The sequence below is a fragment of the Oncorhynchus clarkii genome, chromosome 24 (genome assembly GCF_045791955.1).
Source record: "Oncorhynchus clarkii lewisi isolate Uvic-CL-2024 chromosome 24, UVic_Ocla_1.0, whole genome shotgun sequence".
In the NCBI taxonomy this organism is placed as follows: Eukaryota; Metazoa; Chordata; class Actinopteri; order Salmoniformes; family Salmonidae; genus Oncorhynchus; species Oncorhynchus clarkii.
Window position 1 is genome coordinate 43,709,157 of NC_092170.1, and position 17,269 is coordinate 43,726,425.

The window sequence follows — 17,269 nt, forward strand, 5'->3', positions numbered from 1 at the left end:
AGGTGACATCCCAAACTGTGGTGTTGCTGTGGGACAGGTGGAATCCCAAACTGTGTATACCGTGATGTTGCTGTGGGACAGGTGGCATTCCAAACTGTGATGTTGCTGCGGGACAGGTGACATCCCAAACTGTGATGTTGCTGTGGGACAGGTCACATCCCAAACTGTGATGTTGCTGCGGGACAGGTGACATCCCAAACTGTGTATACCGTGATGTTGCTGCGGGACAGGTGACATCCCAAACTGTGTATACCGTGATGTTGCTGTGGGACAGGTGACATCCCAAACTGTGTATACCGTGATGTTGCTGCGGGACAGGTGGCATTCCAAACTGTGATGTTGCTGCGGGACAGGTGACATCCCAAACTGTGTATACCGTGATGTTGCTGTGGGACAGGTGACATCCCAAACTGTGTATACCGTGATGTTGCTGCGGGACAGGTGGCATTCCAAACTGTGATGTTGCTGCGGGACAGGTGACATCCCAAACTGTGTATACCGTGATGTTGCTGTGGGACAGGTGACATCCCAAACTGTGTATACCGTGATGTTGCTGCGGGACAGGTGGCATTCCAAACTGTGATGTTGCTGCGGGACAGGTGACATCCCAAACTGTGTATACCGTGATGTTGCTGCGGGACAGGTGACATCCCAAACTGTGTATACCGTGATGTTGCTGCGGGACAGGTGACATCCCAAACTGTGGTGTTGCTGCGGGACAGGTGACATCCCAAACTGTGTATACCGTGATGTTGCTGTGGGACAGGTGACATCCCAAACTGTGTATACCGTGATGTTGCTGCGGGACAGGTGGCATTCCAAACTGTGATGTTGCTGCGGGACAGGTGACATCCCAAACTGTGTATACCGTGATGTTGCTGCGGGACAGGTGACATCCCAAACTGTGTATACCGTGATGTTGCTGCGGGACAGGTGACATCCCAAACTGTGATGTTGCTGCGGGACAGGTGACATCCCAAACTGTGATGTTGCTGTGGGACAGGTCACATCCCAAACTGTGATGTTGCTGTGGGACAGGTCACATCCCAAACTGTGATGTTGCTGCGGGACAGGTGACATCCCAAACTGTGTATACCGTGGTGTTGCTGCGGGACAGGTGTGGTCACTTCAACCCTGCAGCCCAGTGCTTCATTTGGGGAAACTAAGTGAAATCTGTTCGAGAACATCAATAGTAACATGTTTTCACAACGTTACAGAGTGCTTTAAGGATTCAGACCCCTTCTGTTTTTCCACGTTACAGCCTTGTTCTAAAACGGATTCAATTCATGTTTTTCTTCATCAGTCTACACACAATACCCCATAATGACATCACAATACCCCATAATGACATCACAATACCCCATAATGACATCACGATACCCCATAATGACATCACGATACCCCATAATGACATCACGATACCCCATAATGACATCACGATACCCCATAATGGCATAGCAAAAACTAATTCATTAAAACTAAAATGAAATATCACATTTACATAAATATTCAGGCCCTTTCCTCAGTACTTTGTTGAAGCTACTTTGGCAGTGATTACAGCCTCAAGTCTTCTTGGGTATGACGCTACAAGCTTGGTACATCTGTATTTGGGGAGTTTCTCCTATTCTTCTCTGCAGATCCTCTCAATCTCTGTCAGGTTGGATGGGGAGTGTTGCTTCACAGCTATTTTCAGGTCTCTCCAGAGATGTTCGATCAGGTTCAAGTCCGGGCTCTGGCTGGGCCACTCAAGGACATTCAGAGACTTGTCCCAAAGCCACTTCTGCGTTGCCTTGGCTGTGTGCTTAGGGTCTTGTCCTGTTGGAAGGTGAACCTTCACCCCAGTCTGAGGTCCTGAGCGTCCTGGAGCAGGTTTTCATCAAGGATCTCTCTCTACTTTACTCCGTTCATCTTTCCCTCGATCCTGACTAGTCTCCCAGTCCCTGCTGCTGAAAAACATCCCCACAACATGATGCTGCCACCACCATGCTTCACCGTTGGGATGGGGCCAGGTTTCCTCCAGATGTGACGCTTGGCATTCAGGCCAAAGAGTTCAATCTTGGTTTCATCAGACCAGAGAATCTTGTTTCTCATGGTCTGAGAGTCTTTAGGTGCCTTTTGGCAAACTCCAAGTGTGCTCTCATGTGCCTTTTACTGAGGAGTGTCTTCAGTCTGGCCACTCTACCATAAAGGCCTGATTGGTGGAATGCTGCTGAGCTGGTTGTCCTTCTGGAAGGTTCTCCCATCTCCACAGAGGAACTCCGGAGCTCTGTCAGATTGACCATCAGGTTCTTGGTCACCTCCCTGACCAAGGCCCTGCTCCCCCGATTGCTCAGTTTGGCCGGGTGACCAGCTCTAGGAAGAGTCTTGGTGGTTCCACACTATTTCCATTTCAGAATGATGGAGGACACTGTGTTCTTGACGACCTTCAATGCTGCAGAAATGTTTTGGTAGCCTTCCCCAGATCTGTGCCTCGTCTCAATCCTGTCTCTGTTCTCTACGGACAATTCCTTCAACCTCATAGCTTGGTTTTTGCTCTGACATGCACTGTCAACTGTGGGACCTTATATAGACAGGTGAGTGCCTTTCCAAATCATGTCCAATTAGTTGAATTTACCACAGGTGGACTCCTCTCAAGGATAATTAATGGAAACAGGATGCACCTGAGCTCTATTTTGAGTCTCATAGCAAAGGGTCTGAATACTTAGATTTTTTTCAAAAATGTCTAAAACCTGTTTTCGCTTTGTCATTATGGGGCATTGTGTGTGTGTGTCTTGATGTTTAATAAAACATTGTTTCAATTTTAGAATAAGGTTGTAATGTAACAAAATGTGGAAAAAGGTCATTAGGACCCGGTGGTCGTTAGTACTACCAACGTCTGTCCAGAGTGCATAAGAGGAGATTACAGTGGTTCAATGGTCACATATAATTTGAATGTGGTCAGGACCCATGACTGCCGGTATGGCAGGAATACTGTCACCGCAACAGCTCTCCTCTCTACCTCTTTACCTCTCTACCTCCACCCCTTCTCTCTACCTCTCTACCTCCACCCCTTCTCTCTGCCTCTCCTCTCTACCACTCCTCCTCTACCACTCCTCCTCTACCTCTCCTCTCTACCTCTCCTCTCTACCTCTCCTCTTTCCTCTCTACCTCCACCCCTTCTCTCTGCCTCTCCTCTCTACCACTCCTCCTCTACCTCTCCTCCTCTACCACTCCTCCTCTACCTCTCCTCTCTACCTCTCCTCTTACCTCTCTACCTCCACCCCTTCTCTCTGCCTCTCCTCTCTACCACTCCTCCTCTACCTCTCCTCCTCTACCACTCCTCCTCTACCTCTCCTCTCTACCTCTCCTCTTTCCTCTCTACCTACACCCCTTCTCTCTGCCTCTCCTCTCTACCACTCCTCTACCTCTCCTCTTTTCTCTCTACCTCCATCCCTTCTCTCTGCCTCTCCTCTCTACCACTCCTCCTCTACCTCTCCTCCTCTACCACTCCTCCTCTACCTCTCCTCTCTACCTCTCCTCTTTCCTCTCTACCTCCACCCCTTCTCTCTGCCTCTCCTCTCTATCACTCCTCCTCTACCTCTCCTCCTCTACCACTCCTCCTCTACCTCTCCTTTCTACCTCTCCTCTTTCCTCTCTACCTCCACCCCTTCTCTCTGCCTCTCCTCTCTACCACTCCTCCTCTACCACTCCTCCTCTACCTCTCCTCTCTACCACTCCTCCTCTACCTCTCCTCCTCTACCACTCCTCCTCTACCTCTCCTTTCTACCTCTCCTCTTTCCTCTCTACCTCCACCCCTTCTCTCTGCCTCTCCTCTCTACCACTCCTCCTCTACCTCTCCTCCTCCACCACTCCTCCTCTACCTCTCCTCTCTACCTCTCCTCTTTCCTCTCTACCTCCACCCCTTCTCTCTGCCTCTCCTCTCTACCACTCCTCCTCTACCTCTCCTCCTCTACCACTCCTCCTCTACCTCTCCTTTCTACCTCTCCTCTTGCCTCTCTACCTCCACCCCTTCTCTCTGCCTCTCCTCTCTACCACTCCTCCTCTACCTCTCCTCTCTACCACTCCTCCTCTACCTCTCCTCTCTACCTCTCCTCTTTCCTCTCTACCTATTTACCTCTCCTATTTCCTCTCGACCTCCACCCCTTCTCTCTGCCTCTCCTCTCTACCTCGCCTCCTCTACCTCTACTCTCTACCTCTCCTCTTTACCTCTCTACCTCCACCCCTACTCTCTACCTCCACCCCTACTCTCTACCTCTCCTCTCTACCACTCCTCCTCTACCTCTACTATCTACCTCTCCTCCTCTACCTCTCCTCTCTACTTCCACCCCTTCTCTCTACCTCTCCTCTCTACCTCTCCTCTTTACCTCTCTACCTCCACCCCTTCTCTCTGTCTCTCCTCTCTACCACTCCTCCTCTACCTCTCCTCTCTACCACTCCTCCTCTACCTCTCCTCTCTACCACTCCTCCTCTACCTCTCCTCTCTACCACTCCTCCTCTACCTCTCCTCTCTACCACTCCTCCTCTACCTCTCCTCTCTACCACTCCTCCACCTCTCCTCTCCTCACTATCTCTACCACTCCTCTCCTTACTATCTCTACCACTCCTCCTCTACCTCTCATCTCCTCACTATCTCTACCACTCCTCCTCTACCTCTCTTCTCTACCACTCCTCCTCTACCTCTCCTCTCCACCACTCCTCCTCTCCTCTCCTCACTATCTCTACCACTCCTCCTCTACCTCTCTTCTCTACCACTCCTCCTCTGCCTCTCCTCTCTACCACTCCTCCTCTGCCTCTCCTCTCTACCACTCCTCCTCTGCCTCTTCTCTCTACCACTCCTCCTCTGCCTCTCCTCTCTACCACTCCTCCTCTACCTCTCCTCTCTACCACTCCTCCACCTCTCCTCTCCTCACTATCTCTACCACTCCTCTCCTTACTATCTCTACCACTCCTCCTCTACCTCTCCTCTCCTCACTATCTCTACCACTCCTCCTCTACCTCTCCTCTCCTCACTATCTCTGCCTCTCCTCTTTACCTCTCTACCTCCACCCCTACTCTCTGCCTCTCCTCTCTACCACTCCTCCTCTACCTCTCCTCACCATCTCTACCACTCCTCCTCTACCTCCACTCCTACTCTCTACCACTCCTCCTCTACCTCTCCTCTCCTCACCATCTCTACCACTCCTCCTCTACCTCCACCCCTACTCTCTACCACTCCTCCTCTACCTCTCCTCTCCTCACTATCTCTACCACTCCTCCTCTACCTCTCCTCTCCTCACTATCTCTACCACTCCAGTCTCTGTTGACATTGTTGTTGATCTGAAGTGAACAGTTAATATTGGCCAACAAGATAACAGAGTGATGCGTCGTGGATGATATACTGATTCCAATGGTACCTGACCTACCTACCTCTGGTTTCCTATTTTACTCATCTTCTCCATTTCTCTCTGCTCCCCCCCCCCCCCCTCTCTCTCTCTCTCCCCCCTCTCTCCCTCTCTCTCCCCCCCTCTCTCCCTCTCTCTCTCTCTCTCTCTCCCCCTCTCTCCCCCCCTCTCTCCCTCTCTCTCTCTCTCCCCCCTCTCTCCCTCTCTCTCTCTCTCCCCCTCTCTCCCTCCCTCTCTCCCTCTCTCTCTCTCTCCCCCCCTCTCTCCCTCTCTCTCTCTCTCCCCTCTCCCCCTCTCTCTCTCTCCCCCTCTCTCTCTCTCCCCCCCTCTCTCTCTCTCTCTCCCCCTCTCTCTCTCCCCCTCTCTCTCCCCCTCTCTCTCTCTCCCCCCCTCTCTCCCCCTCTCTCTCTCTCCCCCCCTCTCTCTCCCCCTCTCTCTCTCTCCCCCCCTCTCTCCCCCCCTCTCTCTCTCTATCCCCCTCCCTGCCTGCCTCCCTCTCTGGCCCTCTCTCCATCTCTCTTTCCCTGCCTCTCTCTCTCTCCCTGCCTCTCTCTCTCTCCCTGCCTCTCTCTCTCTCCCTGCCTCTCTCTCTCTCCCTGACTCTCTCTCTCTCCCTGACTCTCTCTCTCTCCCTGACTCTCTCTCTCTCCCTGACTCTCTCTCTCTCCCTGACTCTCTCTCTCTCCCTGCCTCTCTCTCCCTCCCTGCCTCTCTCTCCCTCCCTGCCTCTCTCTCCCTCCCTGCCTCTCTCTCTCTCCCTCCCTGCCTCTCTCTCTCTCCCTCCCTGCCTCTCTCTCCCTCCCTGCCTCTCTCTCCCTCCCTGCCTCTCTCTCCCTCCCTGCCTCTCTCCCTCCCTGCCTCTCTCTTTCTCTCTCTCATCTCTCTCTCTCATCTCTCTCCATCCCTCTCTCTCCTCCCTCTCTTCTTGAATCGTTAATGTGCCCATGTCAGGACCAGCGACAGACAGAGAATGACCCCGCCCCCTCTGTCTCAGTGGGCGTGCCAGCGTCCGTTATCGTCAGCAGCAACAGCAGCTCTGGCAACACACCCTCGGGTCTTGACAGCCAATTAGCTGAGGCAGCAGTGGTAAACCAGGTAGACAATACGCCCCTTAATGCTAAGCCCCACCCCCTGTTGCTGCCACTCTGTTAGGACATTGTCTGCCTCTCTCACTCCCTCTCACTCCCTCTCACTCACTCTCTCTCACTCTCTCTCACTCTCTCTCACTCTCTCTCACTCTCTCTCACTCCCTCTCACTCCCTCTCACTCCCTCTCACTCTCTCTCACTCCCTCTCACTCTCTCTCACTCTCTCTCTCTCTCTCACTCTCTCACTCTCTCTCACTCCCTCTCACTCCTTTTACTCCCTCTCACTCCCTCTCACTCCCTCTCACTCCCTCTCACTCCCTCTCACTCTCTCTCACTCCCTCTCACTCTCTCTCACTCTCTCTCACTCCCTCTCACTCTCTCACTCCCTCTCACTCCCTCTCACTCCCTCTCACTCCCTCTCACTCCCTCTCACTCTCTCTCACTCCCTCTCACTCCCTCTCACTCTCTCTCACTCCCTCTCACTCTCTCTCACTCTCTCTCACTCTCTCTCACTCTCTCTCACTCCCTCTCACTCTCTCTCACTCCCTCTCACTCTCTCTCACTCCCTCTCACTCCCTCTCACTCCCTCTCACTCTCTCTCACTCTCTCTCACTCCCTCTCACTCCCTCTGCACAATTTGTTTCCTCTAAATCACCAGTCCGTTGTCATAACTCTCACTTTGTTTCACATGCATGTGTTCCTGAATGTGACATCACTACTCATGTATAATACTAGACCTGTCATATCTCATCATACTAGACCTGTCATATCTCATCACACTAGACCTGTCATATCTCATCACACTAGACCTGTCATATCTCATCACACTAGACCTGTCATATCTCATCACACTAGACCTGTCATATCTCATCACACTAGACCTGTCATACCTCATCATACTAGACCTGTCATACTAGACCTGTCATATCTCATCACACTAGACCTGTCATATCTCATCATACTAGACCTGTCATACTAGACCTGTCATATCTCATCACACTAGACCTGTCATATCTCATCACACTAGACCTGTCATATCTCATCATACTAGACCTGTCATACTAGACCTGTCATATCTCATCACACTAGACCTGTCATATCTCATCATACTAGACCTGTCATATCTCATCACACTAGACCTGTCATATCTCATCATACTAGACCTGTCATATCTCATCACACTAGACCTGTCATATCTCATCATACTAGACCTGTCATACTAGACCTGTCATATCTCATCACACTAGACCTGTCATATCTCATCACACTAGACCTGTCATATCTCATCATACTAGACCTGTCATACTAGACCTGTCATATCTCATCACACTAGACCTGTCATATCTCATCACACTAGACCTGTCATATCTCATCATACTAGACCTGTCATACTAGACCTGTCATATCTCATCACACTAGACCTGTCATATCTCATCATACTAGACCTGTCATATCTCATCACACTAGACCTGTCATATCTCATCATACTAGACCTGTCATATCTCATCACACTAGACCTGTCATATCTCATCATACTAGACCTGTCATACTAGACCTGTCATATCTCATCACACTAGACCTGTCATATCTCATCACACTAGACCTGTCATATCTCATCATACTAGACCTGTCATACTAGACCTGTCATATCTCATCACACTAGACCTGTCATATCTCATCATACTAGACCTGTCATATCTCATCATACTAGACCTGTCTTATCTCATCATACTAGATCTGTCATATCTCATCATACTAGACCTGTCATATCTCATCACACTAGACCTGTCATACTAGACCTGTCATATCTCATCATACTAGACCTGTCATATCTCATCATACTAGACCTGTCATATCTCATCACACTAGACCTGTCATATCTCATCTTACTAGACCTGTCATATCTCATCATACTAGACCTGTCATATCTCATCATACTAGACCTGTCATATCTCATCACACTAGACCTGTCATATCTCATCATACTAGACCTGTCATATCTCATCACACTAGACCTGTCATACCTCATCATACTAGACCTGTCATACTAGACCTGTCATATCTCATCACACTAGACCTGTCATATCTCATCATACTAGACCTGTCATACTAGACCTGTCATATCTCATCACACTAGACCTGTCATATCTCATCACACTAGACCTGTCATATCTCATCACACTAGACCTGTCATATTTCATCATACTAGACCTGTCACACTAGACCTGTCATATCTCATCATACTAGACCTGTCATATCTCATCACACTAGACCTGTCATACTAGACCTGTCTTATCTCATCATACTAGACCTGTCATATCTCATCATACTAGACCTGTCATATCTCATCATACTAGACCTGTCTTATCTCATCATACTAGACCTGTCATATCTCATCACACTAGACCTGTCATATCTCATCACACTAGACCTGTCATACTAGACCTGTCTTATCTCATCACACTAGACCTGTCATATCTCATCATACTAGACCTGTCATACTAGACCTGTCATATCTCATCATACTAGACCTGTCTTATCTCATCATACTAGACCTGTCATATCTCATCACACTAGACCTGTCATACTAGACCTGTCATATCTCATCACACTAGACCTGTCATATCTCATCACACTAGACCTGTCATATCTCATCACACTAGACCTGTCATACTAGACCTGTCATATCTCATCACACTAGACCTGTCATACTAGACCTGTCATATCTCATCATACTAGACCTGTCATATCTCATCATACTAGACCTGCTCCTTGCTCCTCTCCCCTCTGGCTCCCTGCTCCTCTCCCCTCCTACGGCTCCCTGCTCCTCTCCCCTCCTCTCCCATCCTGCTCCTCTCCCATCCTGCTCCTCTCCCCGTCCTCTCCCCTCCTGCTCCTCTCCCCTCCTACGGCTCCTTGCTCCTCTGTTGACTACAGTGACTGTGATACCCCCCATGTGCTCCAGTCTCTCTACCCCTCTCATGCAACAACTGGGTTTTGCCCCAAACCTAGATGCCCACCCCCTTTCTATTCCCAGAAACCCCTTGGCTTAAACCTTCCCAGAACCCGCGTCCACCGGTTCCCCTCAGCATAATAACACAAGATCATCTCTCCTCCTTTCAACTGTCTCTCGCAGGCCAGGCAGAATGCTGTACCTTTTTGGCTTCTCATCGTGTTGTGTTTCAGGTTGGAGGATGGACTTCGTTCTTTTCCACGGGCAGTAGTATAACACTAGCCCTAGTTTTCCTGTAGAAACTGACCAGCAGGATGCTTGTGTCTCTGTGTGGTCCTCACAACCTGTTCTCTCTGAAAGTTGATCATGTGTGTCATCATGCTGTCCCCTGTATATAGCCTCCACATTGACTGCTGTTTTCTGCCTGATGTCCTGTATCTGCTTGTCCTCTCCTCCTCTCTCTCTTCCTCTCTCCTGCTCTCCTCCTCCTTTCTGTCCTCTCTCTCTCCTCCTCTTCTGTCCTCTCTGTCCTCTCTATCCTCTGTTCTGCTCCTCCCTGCTCCTCTCTGCTCCTCTCTGCTCCTCCCTGCTCCTCCTCTGCTCCTCTCTGCTCCTCCCTGCTCCTCCTCTGCTCCTCTCTGCTCCTCTCTGCTCCTCCTCTGCTCCTCCCTGCTCCTCTCTGCTCCTCCTTGATGATGTTGTAATGCTGTTTTCACATGTTTATTTTCTTAAAGTCTGGTATTATTTGGAGCCTCTGTGTCTGATGTGTTTCCTGTCTGTTTTGACCTCTAACCCTAGATGCCCCAGGCGGCTGGACAGCAGTTGAAGCTCCAGAGCCTGTCCCCCTCCCAGCCCCTGGCCTCCCACACTGCTCCCCCTCTGTCGGACAGCCCTCAGCCCTCCCCCTTCCCCCTGCAGTCCCCCCACCACCATGGCCAGTCCCGCACCCCCTCCCAGCCACAGACCCCTGTCCGCTCCTGCACCCCCTCATCTCTTCCCCCAATGTTCATTATCCACAACCAGATCCCTGGCTCCCCCCAGCCTGCACAACAACAACAACAACAACAACAACAACAACAACAACAACAGCAGCAGCAGCAGCAACAGATGCACATCCAGTCCCGGCCCCCCTCCCAGCCTGCTCCCTACCAACCTGACGTCCCCCCTCCCACCTGCTCCCCCAAACCCTCCCAGACTCTCCAGGGCCCTCCTGCAGGGTTCCAATTTACGGTGCCCGAGGTGGGGGCCCCCGGCGGTGGAGTGGTGAAGACCCAGGCTCAGCCCATCACTCAGCCCATCGCTCAGCCCATCGCTCAGCCCATCGCTCAGCCCATCGCTCAGCCCATCGCTCAGCCCTCTCCACAACAGAAACTACAGCAGGTCTGAAGTGACACACCCTAACACTTATCTCGCTGCTCGGATGTTTTGATTGGTTAAGTTATCACATCTTATCAAATCACAGTTTATTTGTCACAAGCGCCCTGAATTCAACAGGTGTAGTAGACCTCACAGTGAAATGCTGAATACAACAGGTGTAGTAGACCTCACAGTGAAATGCTGAATACAACAGGTGTAGTAGACCTCACAGTGAAATGCTGAATACAACAGGTGTAGTAGACCTCACAGTGAAATGCTGAATACAACAGGTGTAGTAGACCTCACAGTGAAATGCTGAATACAACAGGTGTAGTAGACCTTACAGTGAAATGCTGAATACAACAGGTGTAGTAGACCTCACAGTGAAATGCTGAATACAACAGGTGTAGTAGACCTTACAGTGAAATGCTGAATACAACAGGTGTAGTAGACCTCACAGTGAAATGCTGAATACAACAGGTGTAGTAGACCTTACAGTGAAATGCTGAATACAACAGGTGTAGTAGACCTTACAGTGAAATGCTGAATACAACAGGTGTAGTAGACCTTACAGTGAAATGCTGAATACAACAGATGTAGTAGACCTCACAGTGAAATGCTGAATACAACAGGTGTAGTAGACCTCACAGTGAAATGCCTAGTACAACAGGTGTAGTAGACCTCACAGTGAAATGCTGAATACAACAGGTGTAGGTAGACCTTACAGTGAAATGCTGAATACAACAGGTGTAGTAGACCTCACAGTGAAATGCTGAATACAACAGGTGTAGGTAGACCTCACAGTGAAATGCTGAATACAACAGGTGTAGTAGACCTAACAGTGAAATGCTGAATACAACAGGTGTAGTAGACCTCACAGTGAAATGCTGAATACAACAGGTGTAGACAGTGAAATGCTGAATACAACAGGTGTAGTAGACCTTACAGTGAAATGCTGAATACAACAGGTGTAATAGACCTTACAGTGAAATAACAATATATACAGGGTATTACGGTACAGAGTCAATGTGGAGGCTATATACAGGGTGTTACGGTACAGAGTCAATGTGGAGGCTATATACAGGGTGTTACGGTACAGAGTCAATGTGGAGGCTATATACAGGGTGTTACGGTACAGAGTCAATGTGGAGGCTATATACAGGGGCTACCGGTACAGAGTCAATGTGGAGGCTATATACAGGGTGTTACGGTACAGAGTCAATGTGGAGGCTATATACAGGGGGTACCGGTATAGAGTCAATGTGGAGGCTATATACAGGGGGTACCGGTACAGAGTCAATGTGGAGGCTATATACAGGGGGTACCGGTACAGAGTCAATGTGGAGGCTATATACAGGGGGTACCAGTACAGAGTCAATGTGGAGGCTATATACAGGGGGTACCGGTACAGAGTCAATGTGGAGGCTATATACAGGGGGTACCGGTACAGAGTCAATGTGGAGGCTATATACAGGGGGTACCGGTACAGAGTCAATGTGGAGGCTATATTCAGGGGGTACCAGTACAATGTGGAGGCTATATACAGGGGGCACCGGTACAGAGTCAATGTGGAGGCTATATACAGGGAGTACCGGTACAGAGTCAATGTGGAGGCTATATACAGGGTGTTACGGTACAGAGTCAATGTGGAGGCTATATACAGGGGGTACCGGTATAGAGTCAATGTGGAGGCTATATACAGGGGGTACCGGTACAGAGTCAATGTGGAGGCTATATACAGGGGGTACCGGTACAGAGTCAATGTGGAGGCTATATACAGGGGGTACCAGTACAGAGTCAATGTGGAGGCTATATACAGGGGGTACCGGTACAGAGTCAATGTGGAGGCTATATACAGGGGGTACCGGTACAGAGTCAATGTGGAGGCTATATACAGGGGGTACCGGTACAGAGTCAATGTGGAGGCTATATTCAGGGGGTACCAGTACAATGTGGAGGCTATATACAGGGGGCACCGGTACAGAGTCAATGTGGAGGCTATATACAGGGGGTACCGGTACAGAGTCAACGTGGAGGCTATATTCAGGGGGTACCAGTACAATGTGGAGGCTATATACAGGGGGTACCAGTACAGAGTCAATGTGGAGGCTATATACAGGGTGTACCAGTACAGAGTCAATGTGGAGGCTATATACAGGGGGTACCGGTACAGAGCCAATGTGGAGGCTATATACAGGGGGCACCGGTACAGAGTCAATGTGGAGGCTATATACAGGGGGTACCGGTACAGAGTCAATGTGGAGGCTATATACAGGGTGTTACGGTAAAGAGTCAATGTGGAGGCTATATACAGGGGGTACCGGTACAGAGCCAATGTGGAGGCTATATACAGGGGGCACCGGTACAGAGTCAATGTGGAGGCTATATACAGGGGGTACCGGTACAGAGTCAATGTGGAGGCTATATACAGGGTGTTACGGTAAAGAGTCAATGTGGAGGCTATATACGGGGGGTACCGGTACAGAGTCAATGTGGAGGCTATATACAGGGGGGTACCGGTACAGAGTCAATGTGGAGGCTATATACAGGGGGTACCGGTACAGAGTCAATGTGGAGTCTATATACAGGGTGTTACGGTACAGAGTCAATGTGGAGGCTATATACAGGGTGTTACGGTACAGAGTCAATGTGGAGGCTATATACAGGGGGTACCGGTACAGAGTCAATGTGGAGGCTTTATTCAGGGGGTACCAGTACAATGTGGGGGCTATATACAGGGGGCACTGGTACAGAGTCAATGTGGAGGCTATATACAGGGGGTACCGGTACAGAGTCAATGTGGAGGCTATATTCAGGGGGTACCAGTACAATGTGGAGGCTATATACAGGGGGCACCGGTACAGAGTCAATGTGGAGGCTATATACAGGGGGTACCGGTACAGAGTCAATGTGGAGGCTATATACAGGGTGTTACGGTACAGAGTCAATGTGGAGGCTATATACAGGGGGTACCGGTATAGAGTCAATGTGGAGGCTATATACAGGGGGTACCGGTACAGAGTCAATGTGGAGGCTATATACAGGGGGTACCGGTACAGAGTCAATGTGGAGGCTATATACAGGGGGTACCAGTACAGAGTCAATGTGGAGGCTATATACAGGGGGTACCGGTACAGAGTCAATGTGGAGGCTATATACAGGGGGTACCGGTACAGAGTCAATGTGGAGGCTATATACAGGGGGTACCGGTACAGAGTCAATGTGGAGGCTATATTCAGGGGGTACCAGTACAATGTGGAGGCTATATACAGGGGGCACCGGTACAGAGTCAATGTGGAGGCTATATACAGGGGGTACCGGTACAGAGTCAACGTGGAGGCTATATTCAGGGGGTACCAGTACAATGTGGAGGCTATATACAGGGGGTACCAGTACAGAGTCAATGTGGAGGCTATATACAGGGTGTACCAGTACAGAGTCAATGTGGAGGCTATATACAGGGGGTACCGGTACAGAGCCAATGTGGAGGCTATATACAGGGGGCACCGGTACAGAGTCAATGTGGAGGCTATATACAGGGGGTACCGGTACAGAGTCAATGTGGAGGCTATATACAGGGTGTTACGGTAAAGAGTCAATGTGGAGGCTATATACAGGGGGTACCGGTACAGAGCCAATGTGGAGGCTATATACAGGGGGCACCGGTACAGAGTCAATGTGGAGGCTATATACAGGGGGTACCGGTACAGAGTCAATGTGGAGGCTATATACAGGGTGTTACGGTAAAGAGTCAATGTGGAGGCTATATACAGGGGGTACCGGTACAGAGTCAATGTGGAGGCTATATACAGGGGGGTACCGGTACAGAGTCAATGTGGAGGCTATATACAGGGGGTACCGGTACAGAGTCAATGTGGAGTCTATATACAGGGTGTTACGGTAAAGAGTCAATGTGGAGGCTATATACAGGGTGTTACGGTACAGAGTCAATGTGGAGGCTATATACAGGGGGTACCGGTACAGAGTCAATGTGGAGGCTTTATTCAGGGGGTACCAGTACAATGTGGGGGCTATATACAGGGGGCACTGGTACAGAGTCAATGTGGAGGCTATATACAGGGTATTACGGTACAGAGTCAATGTGGAGGCTATATACAGGGGGTACCAGTACCGAGTCAATGTGGAGGCTATATACAGGGGGTACCGGTACAGAGTCAATGTGGAGGCTATATACAGGGTGTTACGGTACAGAGTCAATGTGGAGGCTATATACAGGGTGTTACGGTACAGAGTCAATGTGGAGGCTATATACAGGGTGTTACAGTACAGAGTCAATGTGGAGGCTATACACAGGGGCTACCGGTACAGAGTCAATGTGGAGGCTATATACAGGGGGTACCAGTACAGAGTCAATGTGGAGGCTATATACAGGGGGTACCGGTACAGAGTCAATGTGGAGGCTATATACAGGGTGTTACGGTACAGAGTCAATGTGGAGGCTATATACAGGGTGTTACGGTACAGAGTCAATGTGGAGTCTATATACAAGGTATTACGGTACAGAGTCAATGTGGAGGCTATATACAGGGGGTACCGGTACAGAGTCAATGTGGAGGCTATATACAGGGTGTTACGGTACAGAGTCAATGTGGAGGCTATATACAGGGGGTACCGGTATAGAGTCAATGTGGAGGCTATATACAGGGGGTACCGGTACAGAGTCAATGTGGAGGCTATATACAGGGGGTACCGGTACAGAGTCAATGTGGAGGCTATATACAGGGGGTACCAGTACAGAGTCAATGTGGAGGCTATATACAGGGGGTACCGGTACAGAGTCAATGTGGAGGCTATATACAGGGGGTACCGGTACAGAGTCAATGTGGAGGCTATATACAGGGGGTACCGGTACAGAGTCAATGTGGAGGCTATATTCAGGGGGTACCAGTACAATGTGGAGGCTATATACAGGGGGCACCGGTACAGAGTCAATGTGGAGGCTATATACAGGGGGTACCGGTACAGAGTCAATGTGGAGGCTATATACAGGGGGTACCGGTACAGAGTCAATGTGGAGGCTATATTCAGGGGGTACCAGTACAATGTGGAGGCTATATACAGGGGGTACCAGTACAGAGTCAATGTGGAGGCTATATACAGGGTGTACCAGTACAGAGTCAATGTGGAGGCTATATACAGGGGGTACCGGTACAGAGCCAATGTGGAGGCTATATACAGGGGGCACCGGTACAGAGTCAATGTGGAGGCTATATACAGGGGGTACCGGTACAGAGTCAATGTTGAGGCTATATACAGGGTGTTACGGTAAAGAGTCAATGTGGAGGCTATATACAGGGTGTTACGGTACAGAGCCAATGTGGAGGCTATATACAGGGGGCACCGGTACAGAGTCAATGTGGAGGCTATATACAGGGGGTACCGGTACAGAGTCAATGTGGAGGCTATATACAGGGTGTTACGGTAAAGAGTCAATGTGGAGGCTATATACAGGGGGTACCGGTACAGAGTCAATGTGGAGGCTATATACAGGGGGGTACCGGTACAGAGTCAATGTGGAGGCTATATACAGGGGGTACCTGTACAGAGTCAATGTGGAGTCTATATACAGGGTGTTACGGTACAGAGTCAATGTGGAGGCTATATACAGGGTGTTACGGTACAGAGTCAATGTGGAGGCTATATACAGGGGGTACCGGTACAGAGTCAATGTGGAGGCTATATACAGGGGGTACCAGTACAGAGTCAATGTGGAGACTATATACAGGGGGCACCGGTTAGTTCAGGTCGGATGTACATGTAGGTAGAGCTAATTAAAGTGACTATGCATAGATGACAACAGATACTAGCAGCGGTGTAAAAGAGAGGGGAGGGGGGGGGGGTGCTAATAGTCTGGGTAGCCATGTGATTAGATGTTCAGGAGTTGAATGGTTTGGTGGTAGAAGCTGTTTAGAAACCTCTTGGTCCTAGACTTTCTCTTTTATTATTCCATGTGTAACTCTGTGTTGTTGTTGGTGTCACACTGCTTTGCTTTATCTTGGACAGGTCGCAGGGGGGCGGCAGGGTAGCCTAGTGGTTAGAGCGTTGGACTAGTAACCGGAAGGTTGCAAGTTCAAACCCCCGAGCTGACAAGGTACAGGCAGTTAACCCACTGTTCCTAGGCCGTCATTGAAAATAAGAATTCGTTCTTAACTGACTTGTCTAGTTAAATAAAGGTAAAATAAATAAAATAAAAGTTGTAAATTAGAACTTGTTCTCAACTATCCTACCTGGTTAAATAAAGGTGATCTGGTCTACCTGTTAAATAAAGGTGATCTGGTCTACCTGGTTAAATAAAGGTGATCTGGTCTACCTGGTTAAATAAAGGTGATCTGGTCTACCTAGTTAAATAAAGGTGATCTGGTCTACCTGGTTAAATAAAGGTGATCTGGTCTACCTGGTTAAATAAAGGTGGTCTGGTCTACCTGGTTAAATAAAGGTGATCTGGTCTACCTGGTTAAATAAAGGTGAAAT

The 17,269-nt window shown here is 49.5% G+C and overlaps 1 protein-coding gene across 2 annotated transcripts in view; it reads left to right on the forward strand.

The window, feature by feature from the left end:
• Nucleotides 1–17,269, forward strand: part of LOC139382566 (BRD4 interacting chromatin remodeling complex associated protein) — a 72,480-nt gene that overhangs the window by 24,142 nt on the left and 31,069 nt on the right. The window contains exons 6-7 of one of the 2 annotated variants that reach the window (XM_071126681.1): nt 6,333–6,476; nt 10,220–10,801. In XM_071126681.1, the coding sequence (XP_070982782.1) occupies nt 6,333–6,476; nt 10,220–10,801 (726 nt within the window). The remainder of the gene's footprint in view (nt 1–6,332; nt 6,477–10,219; nt 10,802–17,269) is intronic. The other variant, XM_071126682.1, reaches the window with a different exon arrangement.